This window comes from Dermochelys coriacea, chromosome 5, assembly GCF_009764565.3.
Source record: "Dermochelys coriacea isolate rDerCor1 chromosome 5, rDerCor1.pri.v4, whole genome shotgun sequence".
Classification (NCBI taxonomy): Eukaryota; Metazoa; Chordata; order Testudines; family Dermochelyidae; genus Dermochelys; species Dermochelys coriacea.
The window spans coordinates 78557401-78575064 of NC_050072.1; the positions used below are offsets into that span (position 1 = coordinate 78557401).

At 41.5% G+C, this 17664-nt stretch overlaps 1 protein-coding gene across 2 annotated transcripts; it reads right to left on the reverse strand.

Annotated features, from left to right (window-relative positions):
* Positions 1 to 277: 277 nt before the first annotated feature.
* Positions 278 to 17188, reverse strand: LOX (lysyl oxidase). Of its 2 annotated transcripts, XM_038402888.2 has the most exons (7): positions 16180 to 17187; positions 15665 to 15773; positions 13927 to 14064; positions 11234 to 11390; positions 8050 to 8145; positions 7830 to 7945; positions 278 to 4572 (listed from the first exon to the last, which is right to left on the reverse strand). In XM_038402888.2, the coding sequence occupies exons 1-7, from the start codon at positions 16826 to 16828 to the stop codon at positions 4566 to 4568; spliced, it is 1272 nt and encodes a 423-aa protein (XP_038258816.1). In that variant the 5' UTR covers positions 16829 to 17187; the 3' UTR covers positions 278 to 4565. The 2 variants fall into 2 exon arrangements, with proteins under 2 accessions (XP_038258816.1, XP_038258818.1); XM_038402890.2 differs by lacking the exon at positions 278 to 4572 and having other exon boundaries at positions 7826 to 7945; positions 16180 to 17188.
* Positions 17189 to 17664: the final 476 nt, after the last annotated feature.

The following is a 17664-nucleotide window of genomic DNA, read 5'->3' on the forward strand; positions in this document are numbered from 1 at the left end:
TGGAACCCAGTACTAAGATTTATAAACATGTTGCGTATTTGTGCTGGATTCTTGTGCATTATGAGCAGAGCTGATATTGCTGCTGGTTGCCTGACACTTCCCATTATAAGACTTATAAGGTGCTTATAACTATTTGCCAAACTTTAATCATTCCCATTTTGACGCATATAAAGCCGCAGCCAAGCGCCACTGGAGACAATGAAGAGACTCCAGTTGACCTCAGTGACAAAGGGATCAGACCCATATTGAACCTAGGTGCAGCAGAATAGACAGTGTGAACACTTGAAACATTTTATTCAAGTCATTTTCACATAAACTTGCAACCATAATACAGGCAATGTAACACAAGAATATGAAAGTGCAATGAAGAATACAAAGCTAGTGTCTGAATATTATAAATAAAAGCTCTTCAAATAAAGATAGAGATTTTAAAATTAAGATTCTTGGAAAACAGTGAAGGAAACATTGAAAACTCCTTCAAGAAATTGCAAAAACAAGTGGCATTTCACTGAATTTGTAGCATTTAGTTGCTAAAACAACAACAAAAAATAACTTCCTATTAGCATACACTTCTTGGTTTTAATTCAAGTTATTTCAGCACCTTTTTTAATCTGGGGAATGTAAAAAGACCCTACATATTTGGCATAATGTGAGTCACAGGATAGACCACTTTCAATTTTATGAATGAAAATAATCCTTTTGGTATGAACAGATACAACTGAAAAAACAGATATATAAAAGGACTATGAAGGTAAACTTTGGTGAACACACCATTCAATACTACATAGTAAACTTGGGTGTGCAACATAAAAAATATTATCTATATGATCTGTTGGTTCACCTGATGACCAGTCTCTCACTCTTTTAATACTTTTGTCTAGAAATATGCACCTATTATCAAACATGTATTTCAAGATTTTACAAATATAGCAAAGCTGTCTTGTAATGAGTCTGTTGCATGGGAATGTTCCTTATGTGCAACATTTCTCTAAAGACCTGAAATGTGGGAGGTAATTGCTTCATGCACTTAAATTTCAAAGGAAATTTGAAACTGCAAGAGAAGCATTTCTGTACTTCTGAAATTTTGCAAACTCTTGAACTGATCTTACGCTCTTTGAGATCAAGGGCAAAGCTCCTTTTCAAAGACCACAGGAATAGGCCCACAGCCTATTAAAAATGATTACACAATAAAATTTGTTTTATAAAATAAACTCTTACATCAAAACAATGTATAAAGATTTCCTACAAAAAAGCAAGCATTCCCTTTAAATATATTGCAGCATGGGAAAAAAAGTAGGCTTAAGGTATCTGGATCAAACCTGCAGTGACCAAGATATTGAGAATTATGGCCAGCAACTCCCCGCATTTAGTAACATTAGCTCATAAGCTATGTAAATCAACTATTCTCTACTCCTGCATTACAGCTCAGCAGGATTAGTAAAGAACAGATTGTTAATTTTTCCAACTTTAATTCTGACATTCCTAGCTTCTGTTGATTTAAGCAAGACCATTCGTGTACTCTTTGAACAGTGTGCAAATTTCATTTCTTTTCCCATTGTTTAAAACAAATGTTTTAAAACTTGTACAGTATTTAGCTAAAGAAAAGAAATTCCATTGTCTATCAGATCAACATGTAAAATGTGTTCATTTACCAATGATGGTGTCTATGGAGCCCTACCAACCTATCATGTCAATGAGTACTTAAAGATTCTTAAATCAGCCCAAGCATCTGCACTAAAGGCCAGAATGTGTGTCTTCCTACAGGAGAGCCAAAGATACTCAGCAAACTTCCTTTTTAAACTTCCACAGTTTTTGAGGTATCATCCAGTAGGGAGGTAAGTAGAGGGTGTGGCTCTCCAACCCTGCAGATGCCCCCACAGCTACAAGAAAACCCCACAGATCTCAGGGCATCTATCTACGGAGTAAACACCCCCAGAACTACTCTTAAAACACCACACATCAGAGTGCCTCCTGGCTGCACAGCTCCTCGGTAATTGCTGAGCCTAAATGTCCTGTGCCCCAACAGTTCTCAGAGTCTAGCTCTACAGAACCAGGCTTGTGGGACTTGTGCTATGGTGTTAAAAAATAGTAATATAGACATGCCATGCTATGGTGTTAAAAATAGTAATATAGACATGCCAGCTTGGGCTCTGAGACTCACTCCCCTCACAGCTTTCAAACCCCAAGCTCCAGCCCAAATGAGAACATCTATACTGCTATTTTTAGCTCTAGCACCAGCCTAGGTCTGGAGACTTGAGCTCTGAGACTTGCTGCAGTGGGTACGTTTGCAGTGTAGATGTATCCACTGACTTCCATGCAACTGCACGTGTAAAAATTGCCCACACACAAGCTGCAGCTTCAGAGCCTTCATCGCAGGTTGGAAATTTTGGCCTGAATCACTTTTGGCAGGAGGTATAAATGTACCTGCATTTGTTCTTTCATACGTGTGTGTGTGCATGCGTTTTTGTTTTGGTTTTAATCCATTTACAAAAATTGTTCTGGAGCTCAGACCTCAAAAGCCAAACTTCAGTCTGGGAACATATTGGTAAAGTCAAGTATAAACAAATGAAAATAGTGCTTTTTAATGGGAGATAATGGCACAAATTTAACTGCTGATGTGCATAGAGCCCTCCTACAGTAAAATGTACCAAGTCTAGTTTTCAAACTTTATTGCTTGAGTTAGACACCCACTTGGTGAGTGACTAAAATTATCTTTAACAACCAAATGAGGAAAACCCATGGAAAACTTAGCAGCCTGCAGATGTAAACTGGACCCAGCCTGCATGCAGAAGTGAAAGGTGAGTGAGTAGTCATAAAGGGCCATTCCCTCAAAGAGTTAATGGTTCTTAGGTCATCAGTGTCAGTCTGGTTAAGTGTTGATGTTACAGTTGTTTAGGTTTATTGTGCCGAACATGACTGTGATTTGGACAGAAACATTTGATAATCTTAAAACAACAAAATATATGTAGGAAATAACTAGCTGATCCATAGTCCTCAAAGATAGTCTGATTACTAACACAATTTCAAAATTAAATGTGCAAGGGTCTACTGCATGCAATATTGGCAAATATTGCTTAAAATATTTCCCAAAGTTGTAACAAAACAACCCAATATTCCTCAAGCTACACAAATACATAAAGATATATACCATTAAAACTCTAAAGGTTTTGAGCTTTGGCTGTTGCTTTAGATGTGAGCTGCAGGTTGAGCATTGCACCATCTGTGATCTTCAGAAAAAGTATCAGTACAATGTGAGAAATAATTTCACAGTTTAAAAAACAAAAATCACAGCTGTTTTAGCTTACAGATTGGTCAACTGCATATGTGAAATAATTCTACTTTTGTGAACCCCCACCAGTAAGCAGCATGATGTATCTTGTTAATTTGGGCTGAAAGTTTTTCACTCTGACTATTTCATGATTGACTTAAAGTACTTTCTGTGTTGTTGCATACACCAACAATTCTGTACATATTGTAAAATATTTTAAGCTTCATTCTTTGAATAGCCAAATATGCAATTAAGAATCAAGTACAGTACTAACTGTAAAATAATGTTAATGGGAATGCAAGTAAAAGGCTTTTTCTCAATAAGACGACCCTGATAGGTCTTTTGGCCTATTTCTGTTTGTGGTGCCTCTGAGCTGATTGCCTTTTGTCAGTTATTGTAATTGGTTAGCCTGTTCAATTCATGCCTTTTTTTCCTACAACTAATTATTAGGGACTATTCAATATGGCTTTCAGAAGCCTTGTTTCTGGTGGACAGCTGTTCATCTTAGTTCATTTTACTCGCATTGAATTAATCCTTTTAAAACCCCCATTTTGAAAATCTCTATTCACAGAGAAAAGTGGCTAAATTCTTTAATTCTACTCCAAAAGTAAAACAGACTTAAGGCCAAAGCCTCAATATGCATTCAGCTTGAGAAAATGGTTTACTTACTAATATATTAAAAATGTAAAATAAACAAATTTTGTATATGGGATGTAACTAATGCATACATGAACATTTTTCTGCTATATGTTAATATTCCTTGAAAACTGAGGACACTTTTCTCCTCTGCATCCAATCTATCCAATTACTTTTACTGTAATGGCAGGAGCATCTCTCCCAAGTAAGTCTTTGTTCCGGCATTCATTGAGCTAGCCAGCATTACTACTACTACTTACTGCATTTTATTTAGTACTATACTTTTTGCTACCTTTTAAAGAGATTACAGCTCATTCACAGATAGTGTACTGACCAAACTCTGCTGCACTCTGATTTCTAGTGGAGTTTAAAACAAAACAAAACAAAAAAAACTTATTTTTCTGTGAATGACTTAATTTCCTTTAAATTTGAAAATGTGCATAAATCACCAATCCCACACGTTGCAATAGTTTTTTTAAGTGACAATTTGAATGCTAAAACTCCAGTTACACATTTTATGAAGCAGCCATTATGCTTCAAAACCACATAAGTTTGTGTTGAATTTTTTTGCTTTTTGTAAAGTGTTCATATCCTACTGAAGTTTATATAATGATATTACAGTACAGAACAGTGGGCACTGACTCGTCCATTTTCTTGCATCTTAGTATCTATTTTTTTTAAAAAAAAAGAAAAATGTGTTAATACCATACATTAGCAAACAAGTACTAAACAAAGTTAACCCACCTGTATTAAATATCTATACATCAGTATTAACATGCAGCACAAAAGGAACTAGAGAACTTACTTTCCTTTGTATGTTTGAATATCATTACAGTATTTTGTTAATTTAGAAAGCTGAGAGCGGGGAGGCTACAAAGCAAAGTAACTATGCATAATCCTAACTGACACCCTTCAGTTAACCTTTTCTCTCTCCTCCCCTTCTTGAATTCAAGTGAAGAGAAGCTCTGTTAGTGGAGGCTTTGATTAGAGCTAGTCCTAGTGCAGGGAGATGCCATGGAAGTTTCTTCACACTGCTCTGCCAAAAATGACCACTCATAACCTGCAGCACACCTGTTTGGTTTCTCATTCTCTCACAAGCACAGACACTCTGATGGTGAGAACAAATAAAGGACTAGGTCAAGGCCATTTAAACTTGTTGCTTTTAAGAACTTAAATATGGCCATACTGGGTGAGACCAATGGTCCATCTAGTCCAGTGCTTTTCAAATTTTTTCTGGTGACCCCAATTGAAGAAAATTATTGATGCCCATGACCCAATGGAGGTGGGGATGAGGGATTTTGGGTGAGGGAGGGGCTCAGGCCTGGGGAACAGGGTGAGGGTTGCAGGGTGGGGCTGGGAATGAGGGGTTCAGGGTGTGGAAGGGGGCTCAGCTGGGGTGGGGGTTGAGTGCGGGAAGGGGTCAGGGTTCTGGATGGGGGTGCAGGCTCTGGGGTGAGGCCAAGGATGAGGGGTTTGGGGTGCAAGAAAGGGCTCTGGGTTTGGAGGGGGCTCAGGAATGGGGCAGAGGATTGGGGCATGGGCTTACCTCTGGCGGCTCCCGGTCAGTGGCGCAGTGGGGATACCTTACACGGGCCCTGGAAGCAGCCAGCAGCAGATCTGGCTCCTTGGCAGAGCCACACAAGTGGCTCTGCGCAGCTCTCGCCTGCAGGCACCGCCCCCCCCCCCCGCAGCTCCCATTGGCTAGGTGGAGCCGGTGCTCGGGCCGGAGGCAGCGCGCAGAGCCCCATGGCCCCCTGCCTAGGAGCCAGACCTGCTGCTGGCCGCTTCTAGGGTATGGACTAGTCTGCCTTAGCCGAGCAGCACTGCTGATGGGACCTTTAACGGCCTGGTCGGTGGTGCTGACCAGAGCCACTGCGACCCAGTGCCTTCCATTCTGCGACCCAGTTCTGGGTTAGTGCCAGGTGGTTCAGAAGAAATGAACAGAACAGGGCAATTATTGAGTGATCAGTCCCTGGTCATCCAGTCCCAGCTTCTGGCAGTCAAAGGTTTAAGGACACCCAGAGCATGGGGTTGAGTCTCTGCCCATCTTGTCTAATGGCCACTGATGGATCTGTCTTATTCTTTGTTGTGACTGGTGTGATATGAACCTAGGTCTTCACATAGGGGTGACACAAATGTTTGCCATTTTAGCTTGATAAGTGTTTGATTTCCCAGTACAAAGGACTTCGTAGTACATTCAAAGTGAGATAAACCTTACATGTGGTATGTGATGGGGCATCCGCCTCACACTGGCCGGTAAGGGGTTAAAAAGAGCCTTAGAGCAGAGCAGGGTCAGTAGCTGCCTATTGTTTGAGGAGGGAAAACTGTGTCTTGAGTAGGCTGCAACCCTGTAGCATCTTGGACAGGGTGATGCAGGCAGGAAACCAGGAAGACAGCAGGAGCTCCAGATGGGCTGCTGAGACTAAGTGTCCCAGGGAAATGCAGTGATAGTAGAAGCAAAGGAATGCAGTAACTGCAGTTCAGAGGGTTCCTGGGCTGGGACCCAGAGCAGTGGGTGGGACTGGATCCCCACCACTGGGGAAGTGGCAGGACAATTGACTACAGTCACCACTGGGGAAGTGGCTGGACTATGAAGGAACTAATCTCCCCCGGAAGGGGAAAACACGGATAGTGACATGGCTGGAGGGCCCAGCCACTAAGAGGATTCGGCAGTTCCTGATGCGAGAGGGGTTGTAGGTGGACTGTGGAGAAGGAGTGACACAGACATGGGTGTTGGCCTCGAGCTAATCCCCAGAACAACCAGGAGGAGGCGCCAGTCCAGCAGGGAGTGATGCGCGCTGTCTCAGTAATTAAGCAACATCCAAATGAGATCAGTGTGAAGACCCATTAATGTAGTTCTGTCAATCTACACTGATCACTTATTTAAATTCCAAAGCAATAAATGAAAACTAATAATGTCACCAATGTTTCTACATAAGATTAATGCTCTCATTTGTTATTTCCAGTCAGATTAAAATCAACTACTAAATGTCACACATGAATAATGTGATTCTGTAATCATGTATAAAAATAACTGGAAAGCTCACTCTATATGTGGTTATAACATAGTACTTATTTTTCTGTGTAATGTTCAGAGGGTACGTTAAGCTAAAGTACAAAGGAAACACTGATTTTGTTCAATGTACATTTGCTTTTTACAAAACAATTTGTGGCCAGACATAGTTAAGGGTCATTGCTTGAACACCAAGGGAGTTAACATGAAACAGTAAATGAGGTATTGCTGGAAGAACTGTTCCGGGAGGGGCCTTGCTGTAGCAGTGAGAAAGTAATACATAAACTGTATGTGGTTTTTTGCTTTAAACAAAGTGTTTCAAGGGGCCCTCAGCAATCTGTTCAACAGCTTTGTGTGAATACTCTGTATGGGAATTGGATAAGCAACAGGAGCCTTGTGGCTGCAAATTCAAGAAGGGAGTTGAGCCAGGGAGAACAGCTGGGAATCCAGGTAGGAGCAGCAATTTTAAAATCCCTATAAATCCTGAAATCAAGAGTTCAGAAACAAACTTCTCTAACAAGAATTTTAGTAGGTGTTCTGTGCTAGGAGAGGAATGGATTTTGATAAACTATTGTAGGTTCCTTCCATCTCAAATGGTTCTATGAATCTGATGGAAGATTGAAGAAAATAGCTTAATTACAAGTAGCTATAATTTGAAAGTTATGCAGTTGTAAATGGCAAAATAACCATTCCCATTCCTCCCACAGAAAAGAACTTAAGTTCCATCTGTAACCAAAAACTAGCACACTCCACACTAAGTATTAAATCATCCACTTACAAAGTTTGCATCACTAGAACTCATTTGGCAATTATCTACTCAATGGAAAATTCACCTCTTAACACCATAAACCTATTTGCTGATCTTAATTTTATGAGTGTAAAGTAGTTACAGAGAAAGAGAAATCTACTTACGGTGAGATTGTGCAGCCAGAGGCATATGCATGATGGCCTGTATAGCGGATATCACAGCGTACTACATTGTTGGAGTAATCAGACTCTGGTACCAAATAACTGGGGTTTACACTAACCTTGAAGGAAGGAAAATGTCATTTACAACTGGGTTTGGATTGATAACCTGCTGTGCTGGTTTAAAGTGATTTATCGTTATGATTTCTTAAAACACACCCCATACCTTCAGTATGTAGTTTCCAGGCTTTACATCTGTAATATCAATCCATTGGCAATCTATGTCAGCATTGTAGGTGTCATAACAACCAGGACTCAGTCCCTAAAAATGTACAAGCAAAGGAGTCTAAGGAATATGTTTTCAGAAAACAACAACATTAACACTGAGACACAAACTAACCCCAGTCAAAAAATTCAGGGAATGCCACAATGCTTCCTTTGTGCACATCATTGGGGGAAAAAGGCACCAATGAATGAGTTAAGCATTGAATCTGAACTTTCTGGGTTTTATTTGTTTAAATAGTACTGCCAGCTCTGACAGAGCAGTTGTATTAACTTTTCTTTATTTCTACCACATAAGAAAATTAAAGATAAAACTACTCATAAATAGGTACCAGTAATTACAATGCTTATCTGAGAGACTGGAGCATCACTTACAAGCTGTTCTGCTCTTTTGGATAAATAGGTATTTGTTATAGGTGGTTGGAAAATAGGGATTGTTTTTCATGGAAAGTTTTGGATGAAAATCAAAATCACATAGTTTGGCCAAAACCAGAAATATTTCAATTCTGAAATGCTGCTGCAAGGGCTCATGGGATTTGTAGTTCAGGGATTTCATGTTCCCATTCTTATTAGACTGGGCTTCCCAAAGGACTATATCTCTATCTCCCACGATGCACCACTGTCTCCCTTCTTGTTGAGGGGAGGCTGTGCATCATAGGACATCATGGGAGATGTAGGTTGGGATCCCCATCCAAATTATAGGGGATAAACTACAATTCCCTGGGCCAGCATGGTTCCATTTCAGAATTGAAAAATTTTTCAGGTGATCAGTTTGATTAAAAAATCAAAATTTTCTGTGGAAAGCAGACACATTTCCCAGAAAACATTTTGTTGAGAATCCAGTTTTCCAGCAAAACAGTTTCAATGGAAAACTGAACTAGTCTTATTTATACACTTTAATATAATAGGTATTTACTGATTACATATCCCTGAAATTTAAAAGCTATATTTAAGTACTAGCTGACAGTATTACCTAAAGTGTCACTTATCTGCAAGAGTTGAAGGAATCATTTCAGAAAAGGTAATACCTGACCAAAATCTACACTTAAAACTCTGTGAATTTCAACTGAATGGCTTTTGAGGTTCAGAAAGTTTTAGCTATCATTTTTTCCTATTGTCTTTTTTCATGGACCAGCACTGCTGAAATATTTATGAGGGAGGCTGGTCTCACAGTATTTTCAGCCTGATAGGAAGCAGGAAGTACTGGAAATCTTGCAATATTTTAATCCTGGATTTCCAGGCCCAAGAAGCGTGGGTACAGTTCAAATAAACACCTGAGATTTTTCCTTACCAATTTATCTGATTAAATGAAACAAAAGGAGTTATTTTGGTCCATTGGGGAGAAACATACGACCCACTTGAAAAGTTTGGCAGATGTAAGGAGGGTCCTGCATGAGACAGTACAGCACCAATGAAGTCCTAGATATACTATCTGCAAATGCCATTTTGGATCCCTTCTATCTGAAGAGGAAGTTCTTCTAGCTGCTGCTTAAGACTTAGAATCTTAGAGACCAATTCAGCAAAAATATTAATCACCATTTTTGTGGGATAAGTTGGGGAGGGATACACTGCTCCTGTTTCTTGTCTGGGCAGCTCCATTTAAAACATTTTTCTTCTAAATTTAAATATAAGAAAAATCAAGAAAGAACTTTTCCCCGTGAGTTAGGACATTAGGTGCATGCTCAGTGAATCCTAATCTCCAGTTCCAAACTCTTATGTGAATTTAATTGCCACTAGAATTTTGACTACTTCAAAGAAGAGTGTTGGCTTTGCCCATAGATGAATTCTGCATCCAGTGCAAAGAGCAAAGTACTCTCTTATCATAGGAAGCTCCTGGAGTTAAAGAGCTGTCTTTGTATTTTGTCTGTGGCTTTAGTTCTGCAGAAAATGGCCTAATAGGGTTTTTCTCTTCAAGCAAATACAGGTTTTGAAACATCAGAAATGGCTGCAAGAATTCAGAGGGTATCCAAAATGGCAGCAGCGATTTTTCTAGATCTGTGTGTCCAAAAAACCTCCCGCTTTGTTGCTAGAAATATAGGAATTGCCGCATTGGAACATATCAATAGTCCATCGAGTCTGTATCCTCAGCTGTGGCCAATATAGGATGCTTTAGTGGAAAATGAAAAATCCTCGTAAGTCACTTAACTATGCAAGACAAAGCCATACAGGAATTCCCTGCTGACCCCAGCTGGTAATCAGCTTATGCCCTACTTACACGTGCCAAGTTTGAGGCTGGAGCAAAGTTTTACAGTCCAATTATAACCCCTAGAAATATGGGTTTACAGTGGAAATGCTGACACAACCTTGACTCTAGTGACACAAGTACTCCAGCTGTAATATATATAATATATATGTTAGGTGAATGCTGTAACCTACACAAAGAGAGACTATTTTTAAAACCCCTACACAAACTTTACATATTGTAGATAATTCATTATACTTAAGATATAAATATGGACACATCCACCATGGGAAAATATTTGGCATTTCTCAGGGATAAAATTACTACCTCTGCAGAAAAAGGGATATAGTTTGCCCATGATGTTCACACAGTTCCCATTAATTTGAAGGTCTGTTACATGCATGCACAGAGCATGATGTTGTGGTGTACTGAATCCCCTCAAACCCCCTTTGATAGCATTGGCAACTGACGAAACACAGCACCTTGCACTATCAGGCTCTGAGAAGAAAGAACACTAGCTCTGATCCTTGACTGCAGCCATGGACAGCAGAATGTGGATTGGGATGAGGCCTTAAAGGATTTCTTCACTGCCCCGATCCTGGGTCTGCTGTGTGATGGCCAGTCCCACAATCTAAATCAGAGTAGCTTGAGGACTGTTTTAATGTACATCAGCTGTCAATGGCCCCAGGAGACCTGCCAGGGTACAAGAAAGCCTCAGCCATCCACTTCCAGCAGCCACACTTTCTACGGGGCTGTTGTAAAAGGAGAGTATAAAAGCTGCTATGCTGGTTTTATGCCACCAGCAGATTTCCCCCTACCCTGGGGTGATTACCTCATAGCTAATTAAGGCACCTGAGAATTGGGGCCTGTAATGTTACATAAAATCTCTCAAGTAAGGCAAACTGCAAGAAAGAAAATTTCTTGGTTCTTTGGAACCATCTCTTACCTGTGTATGTGCTGTACATGCATATCGTCTATAGTATCCATAATCACAGGAGGTATCTTCAAGACAAAAACTTGCTTTGTGCCCTTCAGCAACTCTCCGATGTGAGCCTGCTTCCAGCAAGTCATAGTGGCTGAATTCATCCATGCTGTGGTAATGTCTAAGAGACATTAGATCACAGGTCAGTTAGTAGAGGCAGATCAGATTTTGCCAAAATATTATTAAATAATAATATTAATAATGTTTCCTATCTAATCTACCTTATAGTGCATCCTGCCAAATTTTTTCTTACATAAAACTAATGGGTAAATATATTTTTCTCGGTGGTACCACTGTTAGATTTTTTTTTATTGTACAAAAACACAACCTTATAAAAACAAATCATATATTTTAATTTGTTAAAAGAATGGCTCTGCATTGGCTTTGTTTTCCCAAAATTTCCTGTTTTCTCTTTTTCAATAACACTAGCAAGCACTTAAACTGTTCATATTTGAGTGGTTCAGCTTATAATGTTTGCCTTCAGGCACAGTTTGTTTGGATATGAATGCTTACCTTACATATTGTAAATTCTAGGCAAGTTTGCTATTTCTGGAAGGGGCTGAAGGGTTGTGGTTATTTTTCTACTTCCATTGTTTGCAAATATAATGATAAAATGTCACATGTTTAAGGGATAATCTACTCTGCTTAGAGATTCAGCCTCTGTGTACTAATATTACAGATTGGATTATCTGAAGGAATTGCTACTTGCATTCAAATGTATAAACTGACATTCAAAGTCTTGCTGGTTCGATAATAAGGTTTTCTGCAAAAACATATTTTTGCTTGTTGCACAGTGTGCACTATTCCAGTCTGAGTGAGTGTGTGTGAGTGAGAGTGTCCTAGGTGTCACACACTCGCTGTGATGCACTTATTTGTTCTATGGTTCTACTTTTCTCACATAGATGGAGAAAAACTAGCAAGTGCCAACAAATCAGCAGTTTGTCTGAGTAGCATTCTGCTACTGTTGCTTATGAAAGATTTCAGTATGCTGTGTATATGTAAAAGATTAAATAAACTATAGTTTAAACACCTTTTAATGAAAAATAAACATATATATATATATATATATTATATATATAAAATGTATCACCAGCTAAAAACTTGGATGAGAAGGTGACTCAGAGAATGATGGCGATTAAACAGTATCCTTTGATGACAGGTCATTTGAGAAATGAATTGGTTGTTATAGTTCATTTACTAATGGACTAGTGTCAACATCATGGAAAACATCCTCACAATTGGCATTTTTGTTGGCAGCATATTCAAAGTCCAAGAATTGGATGAGTATTGAAAGAACTCGACTCGCACCCTGGTCAGTATAGGGGGCCTATTGGCAGGGCAAGGATTATCTGTTCTGTGGATGAAGGATTTCAGCTTGCAGTGCTATCAATTTCACATTAAATTTTTAAAAACTGAGACACATTCACAGAGCGAGAAGGGTTGGGGTTTTTTTTGGACTTTACCAAAGGCTTGTATACTATGAATAAAACATCTGCCTTGCTAGGTCTGTCTTTAAAAGACTTCATTTGAATTTATTGTAATTGTTCCATCTGGAATAAACAATTTTACAATTTGACCTATTGCTGCAGGCTTGATCCCAAGCCCCTTGAAATCAATGGAGAAATTCCACTAACTTCAAAGGGTTTTGGATCAGGCCCATGGCAACCTCTATGGTACATATTTAGATGGAATTCAGTGTTCAGTCATCATTTTATCAATGAATAAATTATTTCTGTCATTGTATTAAAATTAATCATTATCTACACACAACTGTAGAGTCATATTTTAAATAAATTGAAGAAAATACATATACTTTCCTAAAGTATCACAAACCTGATACAAAATATCTAAATTTAGGACAAGATTGCAAACTCATATACACCAGGTCTCTTGGAAAGGACAAGTACACATATGCAGTTTTATTAGGTCCCAAAATGTTACAAATATTCTCCAATGTTTGTCTTGCCATGTGTCTATCAATGTTAGTCTTGCAAAGGTGATAGTGGTGCACCGTCTATGAGAGCTAAATGACATCTGTTATGGCATCACTTTTTATGTAAAACTCCAATTCTTTTCAGATTAAGATGATAGTGAGATATCACCCTAAGGCTTTTTATTGGTACAAGTGCTTGTTAAGGACCATTCCCATTCCTCTTTTCAATATTGAGGAAAATGTTCCTTGACTCATGAAATAATGGGGCCCCTAGAGAACCAAATGACACATTCAGTATTTGAATAATCTTTTTTTTAGTGAATGTGAAAGTAAAAAATACATTTTGGTGCATGAACTATAATTTAAACTTTTTTTAAGTTCACTGGTTAGTTCTATTTAACATAAATGGACAATAGACTTATGCAGAATTGAATGTTATAGATTGGATATGTGACCAAATATTCTAAACTGATTTGAAATTGCACAGGCTTCCAGATTTTAACATTTGTATGTGAGTATGAACTATTTATTTCCATTTGATCATTTCAATTCTTCATCCTCACATGCGTAGCTATATAATGAGCTATTACCATAAAATGGGAGGGGAGAATGAAATCCTCTAGCTATATTTCTCCTAGACAGAAACAAAACACATCACATTACAATTAACAAATGACAAATAAAAAAGATAAGTAGAAGGTACCATACTGGGCACTTCACTCACTGGTGACAGCTGTGCCACTCCCATGAATATCGGGGTCTGCTTGGTAGGAAGTCTGATGTGCCTTGATTTTTCACTCTTTGGGGGAATCTCAGAAGCACTCGAGCATCATAATCTCTGACATCTGCCCTGTAAGCTGAACTGCAATGATGTAAAAAGAGATGTAAGTATATTTACAAAATATTAAGCAGACACTCAAAAATGCTTCTTCTTAGCTTATGATCTAGCATTCAACCCTCTGTGACTATATGTCATAACTAGCTAGTTGCTGGAGCCGGTTTCTACCAGTTGGCTAGAACCGGTTGTTAAATTTAGAAAGGAACGTGGGGGGTTGGATGGGGCAGGAGGCAATGACCCCCTCATGGGGTGAGGTGGGAACAGTTTAAATTTTGTCAGCTCATCACTGCCCTCAACCCTATTAATTTTAATAGCTAAGGATATTCAAGAATGCTCTGTGGTGTGCTTAGGAGCTTCTGATATTGGATGCAGGCTTTAGTAACATTCTAGGACTCAGTCCTTCTGTTGATGTTAGTTTTGTCCCCGATTTCAGTAAGAGTAGGATTTGATACCTGATGAGCACTGGTTAGAAACTCTTGATTTCCCTAAATATCAAATGGTATTTAACAATAGCTGAGAGCATAAGATAACTTTAACAATGGATAGCTGTAAAAATGTACTTGTTTAGCATGAAAAACAGTTTTTCAATAGTTTCTGTCATACACAATAGCTTGTAGTTGATCTCATGGCCACAGTAAATTTTGTTTCCATTGTAGTTTAAAAGGCTACAATCAAGACATTTTGGTCCCAAATGTGGTCGATCTTAAAATAATTATAATCTAACCCTTTACATTTTTAACTACCAATCTACCAACAAGAACAATTTTAAATAGCCATTTTTGTGAGACCACCATAAACAACCTTTTGTGCTACCCTTTGCTGATTTTCCTGCAGCAAACTAACAAAAATGTTTCCTTAATGCTATGCTACAACCAGTTTATGAAACTGGTGAACAAACAAAGTTGTTTTGTATGGTAAGGTACTCTACAAGTTAAATTTATGAAACTCAGCCATCTTAATTTCAGTTCCAGTCAAAACAGGAAAAATCCCTCTTTGCCAAGGGGATAGGGACAACTCACGAGTAAAGAATTTTTTTTTTTTTTTCAAAATTCTAAGATTATCGCAAATATTTTTCTGCTAGATTGTCTCACAGATGTTGTATTGCATCTACCTAAGAATAGTATGTACAGTATTTTGTTAACCCATACAAATGGTGCCTTTTTTTAAAAAAACCGATGATTTATTCACATTAAAGGAGAGAATTGAAAAAGGTCAGATTCCAACTCAAATCAGGGACAAAGATTTTCAAAAGTGACAAGTGCTTTAATGTACCTGTCTTCAGCGATGTTTAAAAAGGCCCGATTTTCAGAAAGGGCCCAGTAGCTACCCTTTGGAAATCAGGCTCCTTTAAAACATCTCAAACGAGCTAATCTTCGTAATATGGAGGCACCTAAAAGCACGTGTCACTTTTAAAAATCATGGCTAGTACATTACCCTTTCTTGTTGTCTGTTGTTGAAAAATTATAACAAGGCCACAAAAGAAGGTAGATTCGGCACCTGTTATCGAGGCCTCTGCCTTTACCACCTCCTCTCCTGGTTTCCGTGCTGTTGGGTACCCAGGCTGGAAGAAACTGAAGCAAGTGCCTGAGGCTAAGGTAAGGGAGAAGTCAGCAGAGATGCCTACCTTGCCAGGCAGTTCTCCTCAGCAGCGCATCTCAGGCTGTACATGGACACCCTTTGGACATAGGTGGATGCCTGGATGTAGTAGGGATCCGGGACTAAGTCAGGGAGACCTGCAGTTCATCAAACCAACCACACAACAGCACGATCAAACCCAGAACGCCTCTGCCAACGTTTTGTTTCGCTTTCAAGCGTTAGGAGGAGTAATTTTGGCCAAAGGCTCCGGCCCCCCTTTAGGTCACAAGAACCGTTCCAGCTTCTAGCTGCACAGGCACGGCCAGCCTCTCGCCTCACCAAGCCTGAGGGCTCTCGGGCCCCTACGATCCTGGGCCCGGGCCCGCCGTTCGCCTCGCGTGGGGGGCAGGCAGGGCTGGCCGTCCCGCCAGAGCACGCTGGGAGGCGAGCCCGCTGCCACAGCGCTATGTGCTGTGCTGGCCTTTGGGTTGGCTGCGGGGAGCCGCGGCTGGAGGCCGGGGCGAGGTGTTACTGCGCGTGCTCGAGAGGTGCGGGGGCTCTTACCATACTGGAAGTAGCCGGTGCCGTAGCCGGGTCTGTACCTGCTGCCCTGGCGGGGTCTCTCGTAGGTGTCGTAGTAGTTGTAATAGGGGTTGTCGTCCGTGTACTTGTAGGGGTTGTAGGGATCGTCCCCTACCATGGCATCTTCCCGGCCGGCTCTCAGGGGCGGGGGGCTGCCAGCGCCGGGGCTGGTGCTGTTGCCCCTCCTGGAGCCGGCGCCTGAGCTGTGGGGGGCGCTGGGCCGAGACGCCCCCTGGGGCGGGCTCCTGGCTGAAGCGCTCGTGGCCCCCTGGCTCCTCTGCCCGGCGGGCGGCTGGTAGCCGGCCTGAAACCAGTGGCGAGCGCCCGAGCCCCGGCTGGCGGCTCCGGCCTGCGGCTGGGCCGCGCCGGCTTCAGCAGCCGCCCCCCGCGGGGCGGTGGCGTTGTTTCGGAGCAGCAGGATGGGGCCGCCCGCGGCCGCGGCCTGCCGGCGCCGGGGCTGCTGGTACCGGGAGCCCAGGCTCAGCAGGCTGTACACCTGCCCGTTGTTCTCCCACTGAATCCGCTGCCTCCAGGCGGCGGGCGGCGGCTGGCAGCCGGCGGGCCAGGTGCAGCTGAGGTACACCCACACCTGCAGCGGGCCGAGCAACGCCGCGGGCAGCGCCACGTGCATCTTCCCCGCTTCAAGAGCCCCGGCCGGGCGCGAAGCTCACTCGCCAAACGCCGCTGGCCGCGGGCGGCCCGGGGAGGCAGAGACCTTCCGAAAGGAGGGAGCTCGTCCGCTCCCGGGGTGTTTACAGGGCACGGCTCTGAAGAGCAGCCGCCGCCAGCCCGCCTCTCATCGTCCTCCGGCGTTCTCTGGGGTCTGGACTGGAGGCGGGAGGAGGAGGGCTGAGGGATTTTAAACTTTCTGGCACATTTGCAAAGTTACACAAGCCCGCCTGGCGGGCTGCTCACGTAATGCGATGGGGAACGTGCGCGTCTGACAGAGCCTCACATCTGCCCCGCCGCGGCCCGAGCCTCCTTGCGGGGAGAAGGAGACCAAAGGCTCCCTCCCTCGATATATATACACCTCGAGCTGCACGTCTCAAGCTGGGGCGAGCCTGCAGGCATCTCGAGGCACTCAGACACGCACAGCCTGCCAGGCCGTGGGGCAATGCCAAAATATGCAAAGGAAAAATGCTATTAGCTCATCAACACTGGAGAGACTGAGGGTGAGCGCTTAGTAAGAGAGGAAACATGTTTCTGGGAAATATTCTGGCCAAAACATCTCCCACAATATGGTCACTTCGGAGGATTTAAGTAACAGTCAAGCATCCTTAATGCCCTTTTAATTGAGGTAAACCCCTCAGCAAATAAACTCTTGCCTATCCATTACTGGTTTTCTGCATGAGTCACACGAGAAATGCACTACAACTTTGCCTCCCAGAGTAAGTGTTCATTGAAAAATGAAATTTCACATGGGAGAGACTTAGCCCATCAGCCGAATAAATAAACCTGGCCAGGCAA